Genomic DNA, 14,579 nt, shown 5'->3' with positions numbered 1-14,579 from the left:
CTGCAATCTCGTCATGTGATGCTGGAAGTACAGCAGGAAGACATATGACCGAACTTCCAACATTTAAAGCACTGCATTGGGGGAGATGTATAGGGTTTTACATCATAGCAGTAGACCATCACTTTGACCTTTTCGGGTAATGTATCACCCTCAAAGGCCAAGATGAAGGCATTGGTGGGAACCTGATTATCCCTCGGACCCCGGTGGACACATCAAACGAAATGTACACCTCGCCTTTCTAATTGGCGTGCAGCTCATCATCGGACTGGAAAAGAAGGTCCCTGTGAAATATGCTGCCATGGACCACATTTAAGCTCTTACAGTGCGTGATGGTTACAGAAACATCCCCCAGCTTGTCACAAGTGAGTAATGCCCATGACTGGGCAGATAATGCTGTTTTGATCAAGACTGACCCAGATCTCATTTTGGACAAGCCCTCCACCTCTCCAAACTTGTCCTCCAAATGCTCAACAAAAACTGAGGCTTCATCGTCATCAAAGATTCCCCATCAGCTCTCAAACATACAGACTGATGGTGTTTGACCACCAGTGAGAGATGATGTACTACGCTGCACCACTTGTCATTTCACCCTGATGCCACCCACTCTAACCAGGGGCCCTCCCCATGGGCGCCACTCAGCCGCAGCAAAGGCCACCTGGCAGGATGGCCGTTGCCATGAATCCTGATGCCCCAGGGGGATGGGCATCTCCCCCTTGGCATACGTGGGAAGTTAATGGCACAGGCATCAGCAGAGTGATCCCTGTGTGGTCAGGGGGCTACAACCAACAAGGTACATGGCGGCTCCACCACAACAGACTGGCTACCGTGCTGGATATCAGGTGCAACCGAGCAAACAAGCCCATTATCATCATCAGTGTAGAAAACGATACTGAACAGTTGATGGGAAAAATACGCACCCAGGAGGGTGACCTCACCCAACAGTTGGAGAATGAGCAGAATTGCAGATCCACATTGAAGACAGATGCAATAGGTCTCAGCGCATGATGGACACGATACACTATGTAAGGCCCCCCTTCCCCAATTGGTTTGCTCTTTGGGAAAATTTTGAAAATGGAGGTCAAACCCTACAGGGGACCATCACAAAGGCTGAAACGTATGAGGCCCCTTTTAGTCGCCTCTTACGACAAGGCAGGAATACCTCAGGCCTATTCTAACCTCTGGACCCGCATGGGGGGTGAAATAAGAAGAGAAAAATAGTATTGTGCTACACAAATGGGGCAAATGAATTGTAAAAGCAGAATTTAATTTCCAGAGATTGTGTCTATATTATAAGCCTCCGGGTCGGCCAGTATAATAAGCACTGAAACTGCAAGACTGGAAACTCATAACCACACACCTGCCTTTTGAGCAATATTCCCTCCACTGAACAAATATTCAAACCTTCAGTTTGCCTACTTTCAACCCCCTGAAGGCTTGGGTCTGGCATGTACCTGTAATCTACTGTGGAGTTTCAATTCAATACACAATGTGCCCCAGACAAAGATTCATTCTACAAACAACCATTAGGCTATGGCTAGGCCGCCTTTTGTCATATCCTTTTATCCAGGGCTGTAGTACAAATACCCCAGTAAGTGCCTGTGGAGATTCAAAAGTAGGGGAGTGGCACTGGAAAATTAAAGCTTTGAGTTATGCCATAAAATTACTCTAGATAGCTTGGTTGGTATGAGCATGTCCACAAAGATGAAAGCTTCAGATTCAAGTTCTGGTCCAACACATGACTTATTAAGGATTGCTACTCAGTAAAATAGTAATTTAAGAAGCTTCCTTTACATGGTGTAACTTGTATTTTATCTGTAGTTCAGGCCAGCCATTCGTCATCAGTAAACATACCTTTACTGAGTGAGGTGGTACAGTTGTTGTAATGCTGGACCTACACTATAGAGAAATCTATATCAGTTGGGATTTTTGTTCTGTGTTTCCCTAAATCACTTCAGACATATGATTCCATGGTACCTGTGAAAGACAACAGCTAATTTCTCGTGCCATCTTTATCTGATCCAAAATTATGCTCCATCTCAAATGACATTGGAGTCAACCCCAAGTTAAATCCTGATCTTCCTTTTTCCTCTTTATCTCGTCTCAAGATATACTTCAGCATTTAAAAGCCATCATTTGTTCTGTGTTCACCTTTTTTATTATATTACACAACATATTCCTCACCATAGTAAGAGCGAAACCAAATTAAACTTTGAGTGGAGAAACCAGTGTGCTTCTTGAATGCAACAAGCACACCACAGTTATAGTCAACTAGTGCTCTCTTACTAAATGGTTACCCAGTACCCTTATCAGGTTGCCCACCAAATGACTTTCACGGGTGACAAAAATTTGATTTTAAGTAGCTATTTCATATAAGTATTGGCCGTACTTAAAAACGCTGTTATCTATTCATAAAGAGATATAATGCTATGTTAACAGTTTAACATACTGAGTCAGATAATAGTTAGAAACTGTGTTTATGTCTTGAGGCAGCATAACTCATGGGGCACAAATTACCCACACTTATATTCCTCCATTATTTGAGAATGGTAGCACTTGGTGATTGACAATGAATTTTTTTCTCACTGACACACCCACAAAACAATGACAGGGGGAACCAAGTTTATTGCTTACAATATTTTCACTGCTCATGGAGTAAAACTTCAACAACAAGCATAATTTTTAATTTAGTACTTCTTTCACATCATACATTGCACACAGTATCCATATTGTAATGGTCAGACACATATGTGATGGGAGTCGAGTCGGTGTTGACCACTTGCTGACACCACACTGCAGGACAGCCACTTCTGCTCCAGAATGGCATGCGCAGGAACTGTGGGATGCGATCTTCCAATACTGGAGTGAGTGTGGAGTCAAGAATGCTTACTCAACAACAACATATTTTATTAATTGTTGCTTACACGCAGAAGGTTGACAACTACAGCCTGGAGCCAGTCGCGGCAGGTGGGAAGTGAGTGAGTACACTGATGCAGTGGAATAATGTGATACTAACACAGGTTGGGGGCAGGACGTGATATAACTGTCCATTTTTCAGCATGACTGATGAGACTCCTGAATGATGAACATTGCGTGCTTCTCTCGGAAACCTGGAACCATCAGGACTAGCTGATCACTCATAAGGCCAGTGTCTTCGCCTAGTTGACGATGATGCTGCTGGATGTGGCTGTAGCATCTCGGCCGCAAATGATTAATGACACATGGAGAGAGTCACGGTACTGGTGACAGAAGTGCTGCTCTTAGCTGAGCAGCCAGCATCTGTACTTACTTTGGCCAGCCGTGTTGTTGCAGGAGCTTGCTTCCCACGATGTTGAAGGCTGCTGAAATGCAGCATTATGCTACAGCATGCAGCAATTCAGCCAAGCAGCTATGCCAGATCTCGTCATTATAGAATGCTGTGGCATTGTTATTTTAGTGTCCAGTTGCAGAATTGCATACGTGGCTGGCCTGCAACCCCTTAGTTGGTTGTGACAGACTTATTGAGGCCAATCTAGCAACAACATGTACTACTGACTATCTGCAAAATTATATCATTGTATGACACACAGTTTGGGTATGATGTCATAAGCATTGATGTATGGAAACCTGTTATATACATGGTAATTCGATTCTTTGAAGAATCTGGGAGTGAACTGAATTTTCCGTCAGTGCTTGGCAGACCACGATGATAATATTAAAAAGGAAAACACTCCGCAATGTTCTGCAGAATTATTTTTATTTGGTGATGAACTGGCTTTCGCTTCCTCAGGCCCTCTTCAGGTGACAACAGACTGTTGCAAACACAGGTAAACATGATTTGCTGTTTACAGATTTGTACAGAAGAAACAAAAATGACAAAGTGTTCACATAAGAAAATATCGTAATAATTACATTAACTAAAAAAAAAGGGATAAACAATATTCTTTTGTGGAGATACATATAACAAATGATGAGAAGTAAAATGAATTTACAGTTATTTGTAATGAAAACTTAATTTAACATGAGGGAAAATGAAAATTGAGTCTGATCATTCTGTGTTACATATTTATTATTTCCAGTGGGGATCTTTATGCTTTCTGACACTATGTAAAACTTAACATTCTATATCATAGTAATGGTTTTCTGCAAAAAGATGATCAAAGGTCAAATATTCCTTCCTTAATTGGCACATTATCTGGAAGTTACTGGCAACATCTTAGTTAGGATTTCAATTTCGTTTCTAAACTAAGAACTTTTACATGATGATATGGTGAACAAGAGAAATAAGCAGCTTACAGTGTTGCAACACGACACTGTCTTCCCTAATTCATGTTTCATGTAAACCTTTATCTCCAACTCCAGTATCTGGTGTACTTCAATGTAGTGCAGCTGAACCTTTACTAATTACAGTATGTATAAATGTTCTTGCAGACAACAAATGTGTCTTTCTGATGCAATTCGCAAAAGATGTAGTTGCTAACAAAAACCTATTTCAGTGAGTTACTGGGTACTATTTGTTAGTCTGGTTCTTTATCAACCAGGATTAAGGTAAGGAGGAGAGGATGATATAAAAATTAGCTCCACAATTTATCACAAGCTTTCTGTCTATTAATTTCTATTCCCAGTTTTAATTACTCTTAATTCATTAGTGATAACATTCTTTAAAGTGTAACTGAGGAAAATGAAAAGTTTTGAAATCGGCAGAATAGATATTTCTAATTATAGCCTTCCCTCCTTTATTTCTAATTAAATTCAATAATATTTTTCTTCTGTTGGTAACACTTACAGCAGTGATCAAAATACAATGCAAAGCTACATATAAGGCACCTCTATTCTAGGTGTTGCTTTTGGATATTAAAGACAACATGACAATGCAGCAACTGACTCAAAAAAGTTGTTGCAATGCATGTTTGGAATCACTTGTGTTCTACTTTATAAGGTATGCCATTACAAAACAAACAATGTCTGTTAAGTCTCTCATCCAGTGTGACATTCGTTGGCTGAGCATTGGGCCTCACACATTATTCAAGTCACATCATTGTCCAGGAGCAGCAGAAGTACTGAGTGAACAGTATTTGTGTCCAGCATTCAGTGATCACTTCCCCTCCTCCCTCCATCCCATCCCCCCCCCCCCCATGTAAAAAAATAAAAATCATTCAACACAATATGATACGTGGCCAGGTAATGACAGAGGTGTGACTATAATGTAGGCATGGTGTAGCAGAGATGTTCATTTTACAGATATAACTTGAAGATGATGGCAAGGAACACTGTTGAAATATATTTCACAAACAACTGCACCCGGTTGGACGCCCTAAGAGGAATAGAAATTGATTTGCCAGAAAGCTTAAGATTACACAAAATGTTCCAACTAAAATAAACTGATATTCAGCATTATCAATGAAAATACTTCCTTGTAAAGAACACTGATACAACAATTCCTGGTGGCTTCGTGCATTACTGTTACTGCAATGTGGTACATTTTTTTAAAAAATCTTGGCCACGTATGTCATCCTGAAAAGTTTGGGAATAGCTGCTATCTAGTGCCCTAATTTCTAAGAAAGATGTGGTATTAACATCAGATCTAATCGTGCTTTACACATTTCAGCAATATGATAGTTGCAAGATGGTTTGAAATAAGGCTCAAAAGTATTTGGTATCTGGGGGTTCTCCAAGCATACTTAAGTGTTTCATTGTCTCAAAAAATATAGACATGAAAGAAATACTCTTGATCCAGAGAGTTGGCTGGACACTAACAAAGCTCCAACTAAAGAAAACTTGTTTTATTTGAGGATGACTGAATATGAAACCCACAGAGAGAATAATGGGGAATGTGCCTGTCACTCAAGTAGCAAAGCAAAATCTATCCTATTTCATATTGCTGTTGTCCATCCCAGAGTTTTCATTGTTCAGTGTTATTTAAAACTGTTTGTATATAATCTGCTGGATTGATTCATTTGGCCTACTGTAATGTGTAGACGTGTTATACGGGTGAGTCCTGATTATCTTTACAAATATACTAAGTTACTGAACCTTAGTTGTACACTCAAGTGCCAAAGACACTGGTATAGGCATGCACATTCAAAGACAGAGATATGTCAATAGGCAGAATGCGGTACTGTGGTCAGCAATGCCTATATAAGACAACAAGTGTCTGGCACAGTTGTTAGATCGGTTATTAGTGCTACAATAGCAGGTTATTAAGATTTAAGTGAGTTTGAACATAGTGTTACAGTTGGCACACGAACAATGGGACATGGCATCTCCGAGGTAGCGATGAAATAGGGATTTTTCCTGTACGACCATTTCATGAGTGTACCGTGAATATCAGGAATCTGGTAAAATATCAAATCTCTGACATTGCTGCGGCCAGAAAAAGATCCTGAAAGAACAGGACCAACAACGACTGAAGGGAATTGTTCAATGCCACAGAAGTGCAACCCCTCCACAAACTACTGCAGATTTCAATGCTGGGCCATCAACAAGAGTCAGCGTGCGTACTAGTCAATGAAACATCATCAATATGGGCTTTTGGAGCTGAAGGCCCACTTGTGTATCCTTTATGACTGCACGACACAAAGCTTTACACCTTGCCTGGGCCCGTCAACACCGACATTGGACTGTTGATGACTGGAAACATGTTGCCTGGTTGGACCGAGTCTCGTTTCAAATTGTATCACGTGGATGGATTGTACGGGTATGGAGACAACCTCATGAATCCATGGACCTGCATGTCAGCAGCAGACTGTTCAAGCTGGTAGAGCCTCTATAATGATGTATGGCGTGTGCAGTTGGAGTGATGTTAGATTCCTGATACGTCTAGATACTACTCTGACAGGTGACATGTATGGAAGCATCCTGTCTGATCACATGCATCCATTCACATCCAATGTGATTTCCGCCGGACTTGGCAATTTCAACAGGACGATGTGCCACCCCACCCGTCCAGAATTGCTAAAGAGTGGCACTCTTTCGAGAGGAACACTCTTCTGAGTTTAAACACTTCTGCTGACCACCAAACCCCCAGACATGAACATTATTGAGCATATCTGGGCTGCCTTGCAACATGCTGTTCAAAAGAGATCTTCACACCCTAGTATTCTTACCGATTTATGGACAGCCCTGGAGGATTCATGGTGTCAATTCCCTCCAGCACTACTACAGACATTACTCCAGTCCATGCCACATTGTGTAGCGGCGCTTCTGTGTGCTTACAGGGGCCCTACCCGATATTAGGCAGGTGTACTTGTTTCTTTTGCTTTTCAGTATATTATCTCAGAATTATATCTTGTAAAGCAGCATCACGAATTACCTGTGTTGGCTACTTGACGCTATAGTTCTACTGCAACATGACTTCTTCCTAAAAATATTTTATCATTGATACTAGGCAGATGGAGACTGCTTTGTAAACATAACAAGAAAGATAGGTATTAACAGTGAATAATATTGCAGAGATGCCTTTACTGATTTCACCAGTCGTTTGCTTAATCAGTCTCATACACTCTGTAACTACGTAGCTATACGCTTCACTCAAAGACACAAGAAAGAAGTGCTCTAATCAGATTTTTTATCATTTGTTTCATCTGAGAAAGCCACCTACAACAATTTCTATACATAAAAACCATGCAGATGGCTAAATAATTTAAACTAACTCTTGTTTTTGTTGTTGTCATTGTTATCCTGAGTTCTTAACAACAATTAAATAAATTCTACTAAACTTGATTATTGTCACCAAGTACGAAGGAGTATGAGGTACAACAACTCCTACAAAAAGCGAATTGAATTCACTAACTGAAGGGACCCTGATTGTGAGTGTTTTCCTATGATTGACCATACTAATGTTGGTACACATTTCTCAAAAACTATTTGTCCAAATCAAATATGAAATGTGCAAAAGTTTTCATATCTTCTTTAAAGTGCATTATTTATATAACAGCAGTATTGTTGTCACAGGAGAAATTCAGAGCTAAGTATGTGACCAAAAAAGTAAAAAAAGGTAGGTCTATCTAAATATTTGGCACACCCTTTATTTGAGTGCCATTTTTCTTCTGCATTTTAATACAAGTGATGTAATTAATTTCTGTATCATGTTTCATTACCATAGGCTAGATGTTTCTGAGAAAATTGTACCTAAAGCTGAAAATTTCATACTTCTGGGAAAATGCATTTAAAGTTTTTGATACGATCTGTTCAACCTCGTTAAAACTCGCCAGGTACATAGCTGTCATTGTTGGAGTTACTGAATCCTCCAGCTTATGTTTGAAGGCCCTTTTCTTCTTTTTTTTAAGAAAATTCTGGCCTCTTTTGTCATTTGTAATGTACTTTTCTCAGCCTACCATGCCCTCAGCTGGGCAACTGACAGTAGCTCATTCTACATGTTCCATGCCAACATCACTGCAAATTTCCAGTCTGCTAACTGACCCATCTTCAAAACCCAACACTGCACCCATGCCACCAATTTTTAGGGTTTTGAGACCCACAAATACCGTTTTAGGCAAGTCTTACTTAAACTTTTGTTGGGAGTTTGAGTTCTCCCATAGATGCATTTAGCAAGCTAGTTTTTGCTAACTAGGTACCTATAGATAGGTTTTATAATGTGTGCTATTGATGTTGGTTGGGGATGATTGTATCTGTATAAATCACCACTTACACTAGCTCTCCAATACCCACACCATGATTTCGGATCCTTGTCTGTAGAAATCCTGTAGAAGAAGGAAGCCCAAACAACTTTTCTCATTTCTTCTAAATTATTAGTATTTCTTCATATTATTCTGCCCATTACGATCTATACTGTTAAATTTAATTATTTAAACACTTGAAGATTACTTCTTGAAATAACACGTATCCTTCAAAAACAAGTAAAATGTAAAAAGAGTGCTCAATTGATGCTCAGGTGCTACCTATACACTGTTAATAACAGGAAAACTAGAAAAGCACAAGTCAGAGAATATACCAAGTAAAGATAGTAAAAGTCTGTTGCAACCAGGATATAAACACAGCAGAACTGACAAAAGACAGAAGAGACTGTCGTCGTTTCAAGAATGCTCCCTCCTAGTTAAAAACATACATCAAACATACGAAAACAGTACATATCCTGGTCAGGAAAGGTATAACTTCACACAACCATAAAGTTAAAAGAAACAGAAAAAATTGCTGTTTCAATGGATTTTCACTTCCCGGTGCCTTTAATGTATCAGTATTTTGATTATACGAAAGTTTACTAGCCATAATGACCCCAGTGCTTTCACGGCACATTTTTATTCAGGTTTACAATGCAATATCAGTGTCTGAAACTTGTAAATATTGGAGGAAAAGAGAATAGGACACGGTGTTAGTGCCATTATTTTTTTCATGTTTCATTAAGCTAAGAAACATTTTTTCTATCTTTGTTTGATAGTAATTTCACTGTGAAGATGGCAACTTTCTTATTTATTCAGGTAAATGTCTAAAGAATTACAGTATTTAAAATCTGTAATAAATATTGAAATATCTTTACATTCCAACATATGCAACAATATAATCATAAAACACATGAAAAAGTCACAGTTATAGCTGCATTATATATCAAATGTGGATACTATACTCCTCAGCAAAGAACACCATCATGCAAAAACATACTGCTAATAAATTATGTTCCTGCCGTTATCTTTGCCATATTTCAAGGTAACCTGCACATTAAAAAAAAAAAAAAACTAGATCACTGAATGATAAGTGGGCCTGGATGTTTGGCTATCGGTATTCTCACCAACAACTTAGCAACATTTCATACATCACTTATGCCAGTCATCAACACAACATTTCTCTGGCAATTTAAAGACACCCACAGTCCAGTATTTCACAAAACTAGGGAAGCACTGTTGTCCCCTTGGAATTACTAACTCATTACTACACCAAATCCTTTCAATAACATAGCTGAAATTGTAACTTGGAAATGCCTCATAAGGCACTGAATATGGAGCTCCTCAGGCTGCACTATAGATCAGTCTGCCATCACAATCAAGATTTTACGGACAGGGAGGTTGTCCAATATGTAACTTTGGCTTTATGCCTCAGCACTTCACATAACACACCCATTTCCTGCAATGGGATGCAACAAAAAATACAAATGCACAGGTATTGATCCTATCTAGATATTACTAAAGCTTTTGATTGTATAGCCACTGCTATCATATTCTTCAGCCAAATGATGCTGGGTGTTGAGAGATAATTGTATACCTCACTCATATTTCACTGGCCCCTTCTGTTTAACCTCAACGTTAACTATGCTGATGCATAGCATGTGGAACCAATTGTTGATTATAAATTATCCATGATGATTCACTGGAAAGAATGGGAGCAAAGGAGTGCTTATTCTACATATGTCATCAACAGAACCCCAGAATGAATGCCTGACTGACAGTTCTACTGTGTGCTTGATGAGCAAAGTACACTCAACAGAAGAATTATTAAACCAACATATCTAACAAGGATCAGACAAGCAATGTGTTTATGCTATCTCAGTGTCCTCAAAATAAACAACAGATGAAGCCACAGCTTGTTGATATGCAACACTGACACATCTTGGCCTCCTGCATTCCTTACAGGACAAAGTTTTAATTATGGTTATTCTATTACCTGATCAAACTATTATGAAAGTGTATTTCCAAACAATGGACGCTGTGAAAGCTGTTCTCTCTCTGTGCTTAAACTTCTTTCAAACACTTATCTCCTAGATGAGACTACTGCACCCTGTCAACTTTGTAACACAATTAGTACATGCACTAATTGTGTAGACACAAGAGTACCTTTGTATTGCACCCATGTAAGGTAAGGGGTGAATGCAGAAACACTCCTGTTTTCTCTCAACAAATTTTAAAATATGCCTAATAATTATATTTCAATTCAATCAACTAACTTCTTGCCTGCAGTATGATTATTTTTTTTTCTCTCTCCTTTGCTATATAGTGCCATGAGTTTTCATTTGCTTTAAATGCAACTCTAGAACGCAAATGTTAGAATTCTGAAAAATGTTTGGAAAGAACCCTTTGAAAGCACGAAAAAAAATCGACTAATATCGGACTATCTAACAAATATTGGGGCTTACTACACCAGTACTGGTAGTAAAGCTATACAGGACGACACTGATAAAAAAATGTAGGCATTAAAGGACTTAGTTAAAGAAACAATTATTATCCTTAACCTCCCACTGTGTAACCACCGGTAAGCTAGCTTATCGTTATTGTGATAACGCATTAAACTCACAAACAGATTTTTTTATTAATTCAAAGCTGCTTACACATGGACAAATTAGATGAAACGTGATTGTATTTGAGGTGGTCAGGTGTGTGCGGTGTTCTTAGACCCCGACGTCAAACTCACGTCTCTACTTACTTTACGCTGCTTCTTGAGCGCCCCGTATTCATTTCAAAGCGTACAAACAATGCACTTCCATCACTCAAAATTACGTACACAAGGAAACATGCATAACTCAAAATCATTGCTAATTCTATACATGTCGTAAGTTTGCATCCACCACTTAGAAGCTGTAGGTGTGTATTATTTTATTTGATACTATGCATGTGTCCCTTTCGGCAACACTGTTTTAACTTTTCCATACTCCGTCCCGATACCGCTAAATTTGTTGTGCTGCAACAAAACGTGACTTATAGGGGCGATGTGCTATTAGTGGAACAGCGAAACGCATTCAGCCAATCGAGGCACCGAAACTGACGTCATTCATGTCTGGGGGATGAGTAGTTTTGAAAACAAGTGTGGTGTCGTGACCTGTTGTGTATTATTTTGGCTCGTTTTCACGTAAAATGGACTCCTTGCGCGAGCAGGTGATGATCAATCAGTTTGTTTTGGCAGCAGGCTGTGCCAGAGAACAAGCAAAACAATTGCTGCAAGCGGCACATTGGCAGTTTGAGGTGAGATATTTGTAAACAAATGTCGACGAATGAAAATGGCTACTGTCTGTATACGCTGAAAGAACCACAATGCAAATTCATTTTGGTCGCGGAAATATCCACTAACGTTGGAGGTATTTGTTCGTGATATATACGTTGTTTCGTTAAAGCTATTGTGCCACGTGGTGAATAATAACAACAACAACAAATACACGGGCAATTAAAATTTGAGAATGCACGTTGCAGTTCCTTGTGTTTTGTTATTGTTTGGTTTCTTTCGATGGATGTATTTAGACAAAACTGTTCGTTTTGCAGCCCAGTAATCAAAAATCTTTTTGTTGTAATGCAATTGTTAATGATGAAATGTTGCCAAGTGTTTTTAATTGTTTTTAGCTGTTGTTCCTGTTGTTCAGAGTACTTAAGTGACAGATTGAGGAGCAGGAAGCCGTGATCGAAAACTAACTGGCACTGTCAGCATTTGTTGGTGTTAGAAAGCCAAGTAATTTATGAACAGTGTTTGCCATATACGTAAGCTAGGCATAGAGTTACTCAATTGTGCACATTTTTGCTTCATGTTTATTATGAAGTTTTGAACACGTGATAAGAGAGCGTGATAGTGAATTACGCAAAAAATACAGTAAATTAGACACTGCTTAGTATACATAGATATATAGTAAAAGAATCCGGTAACAGTACATACTATGCACAGATTTCCTAACTTTTAACTCTCATATTCATTTTATTTACTAACATTGTAACTGAATATGGAGGAAACCCTCGTATTAGCACAAGGGGTTGAGTCACCAATGACCAAAACGGACGTGATCATTGACTACTAAATGTGTGTCTTAAGTACGTGCTGTTTAAGTTTTGATATACGAAACAATAGCCTACATGAGATGGAATTTCATGCAGCAAAATTTTACTAACTTACTATCTTCATATAAATATATTGCTCATCGTGTTGTTTATAATGTTATCGTATTTCATATGTTATACTATCATATTCATGTCATATCTAGCGTACAAACAAACGAAAATTATTTTATTCCGGAAGTTCATTTGGCTACTTACGTAATATCCACGACAGTTTGTTTGATTGGTAGATAATGATGCAGGACGAGGAATTTTGTATTTTTTTAAGGGTTGTAACCTGGACGACACTTAAATATTCTGATTACGTATTGACTCTTTAAGAGCATACAGCGCCACCTTGGTAATCCAGAACATTGGATTTGTACGCAGGTAATTAACCGTCCAGGCTTCTTCAGTTTGGGTTTACATTGTTGTTGCGGGCTCTATCCTCCCTCTGCCTTTCTACTGACGTGATCCTTCCCTCGAGACAAAACACCCACTTTCCCATTTTGATCGTCGGATTCCAGCGTCACTTCCAGTCTTTTCCGGTATGTCACATAATACCGGCGGGAGGGGGATTTTAAGAGCTTTTGCTCATTCCGTTGCCCTGCTGTACAAAGAGATACATAAAAGACCTCATTAATTAAGAAGAGCGCTGATCGGTTCCATCGTGATTTCTCCCCCATCCCCAGGCAATCCATTATTAAAAAGGTGATGTAGAATAGGAAAAAGTGCAAGGCTTGACTTGTTCCCCTTATTCCCCCGTTTCTCAGCCAAATTATTGGCTCAGAGGCTTGAAACTATACGGTATCTTGTTTTGTGGCGAGTTGTTGAAATGATTGTTGAGCGTTGATGTAAGTACTGTTTAATTTGACTGATATAACTTAAATACTACGTTTCTTGATTTTTTGTGCGAGCTGCTGTTGCTTTATTTGTGTAATACATAGATTTTTACTTCCTCTGGCGCTAACTTAATAGAATGTTGCTAGATAATCATGCTACTACGTGTGGTACGTCTTGCAGTTAGATTTAGTCAAATCGGTGGCACCAGGGACGCGTGCCCTTGGAGTTGTTTCCTCGGGGACGCAGTTTCGTCGTATCCGAAAAACAATTTAGGAAGGACAAAGAAAGGGGGAAGAGGGTAGGCTAAGTAGTAAGGGGAAGAAGAAAGGAATGGGTTGAAGGACACAATACTGGGAAGGGGACAGAGATGAAAGGGACTGTGGCAAGTTAAAGTTTCATAAACCCTACCTTTCCTTTGTAAAGAGAGGCTAGTTTCTTATTTTCGCCTACTAGATGGGGCCAGTCCTTTTTATTTCAAGTGAGCCAGTGCAACGAAAATTTTAAAAATTGTATTTTGTGATTGGTGCTTCTGTATGCGACGATTTTTGCATTGATCGCCCATGAAACATTGAAAACGAATCGCCTTATTGTTGGAAACAATCTAACAGCTATGGGGATCAGCAAAAAATGGGAAAAGGGGTAAGCCAGCTAAGACGAAGTTCGCCTTCGGCCCCACCCACTCTAGTTGACACCACTGAGTTAAATTCAGCAAATGATATAGTACTTCTCACCATTGTTGCTGACGGGTGGGAGTCCAGCAGACTTGGAAGTGAAACAGTAGTTCATACTATAGTGAGACCGAATTTAAAAGCGCCAGTGTGTGGGGCAAAATCCAGAATGTATGTTCATTTGAATAAATCTTTTAGTTATCCTGGTATTTTCCCAGTTACTAACGCTTATTTGGTTCTCCCTTATATTAAGTGCTGTTAACAAGCATCTAAGAATGATCCAGTACCGAGAGGCGGTTCAGCTGCACAGGCGAATTATAATAGGCAGACTGTTACGGCGTTGCAATTTTGG

At 39.2% G+C, this 14,579-nt stretch overlaps 1 protein-coding gene across 2 annotated transcripts in view; it reads left to right on the top strand.

The window, feature by feature from the left end:
- The first annotated feature begins 11,687 nt into the window (after positions 1 to 11,687).
- LOC126475368 (UBA-like domain-containing protein 1) overlaps positions 11,688 to 14,579 on the top strand; it is a 138,216-nt gene continuing 135,324 nt past the window's right edge. The window contains exon 1 of one of the 2 annotated variants that reach the window (XM_050103186.1): positions 11,688 to 11,882. In XM_050103186.1, coding sequence (XP_049959143.1) covers positions 11,775 to 11,882 — 108 coding nt within the window. In that variant the 5' untranslated portion in view covers positions 11,688 to 11,774. The remainder of the gene's footprint in view (positions 11,883 to 14,579) is intronic. The other variant, XM_050103187.1, reaches the window with a different exon arrangement.

Source organism: Schistocerca serialis, chromosome 4 (genome assembly GCF_023864345.2).
Source record: "Schistocerca serialis cubense isolate TAMUIC-IGC-003099 chromosome 4, iqSchSeri2.2, whole genome shotgun sequence".
NCBI lineage: Eukaryota > Metazoa > Arthropoda > Insecta > Orthoptera > Acrididae > Schistocerca > Schistocerca serialis.
Note: the sequence above shows the minus strand (reverse complement) of the source record. Positions and strands in the feature narration are given on the sequence as shown.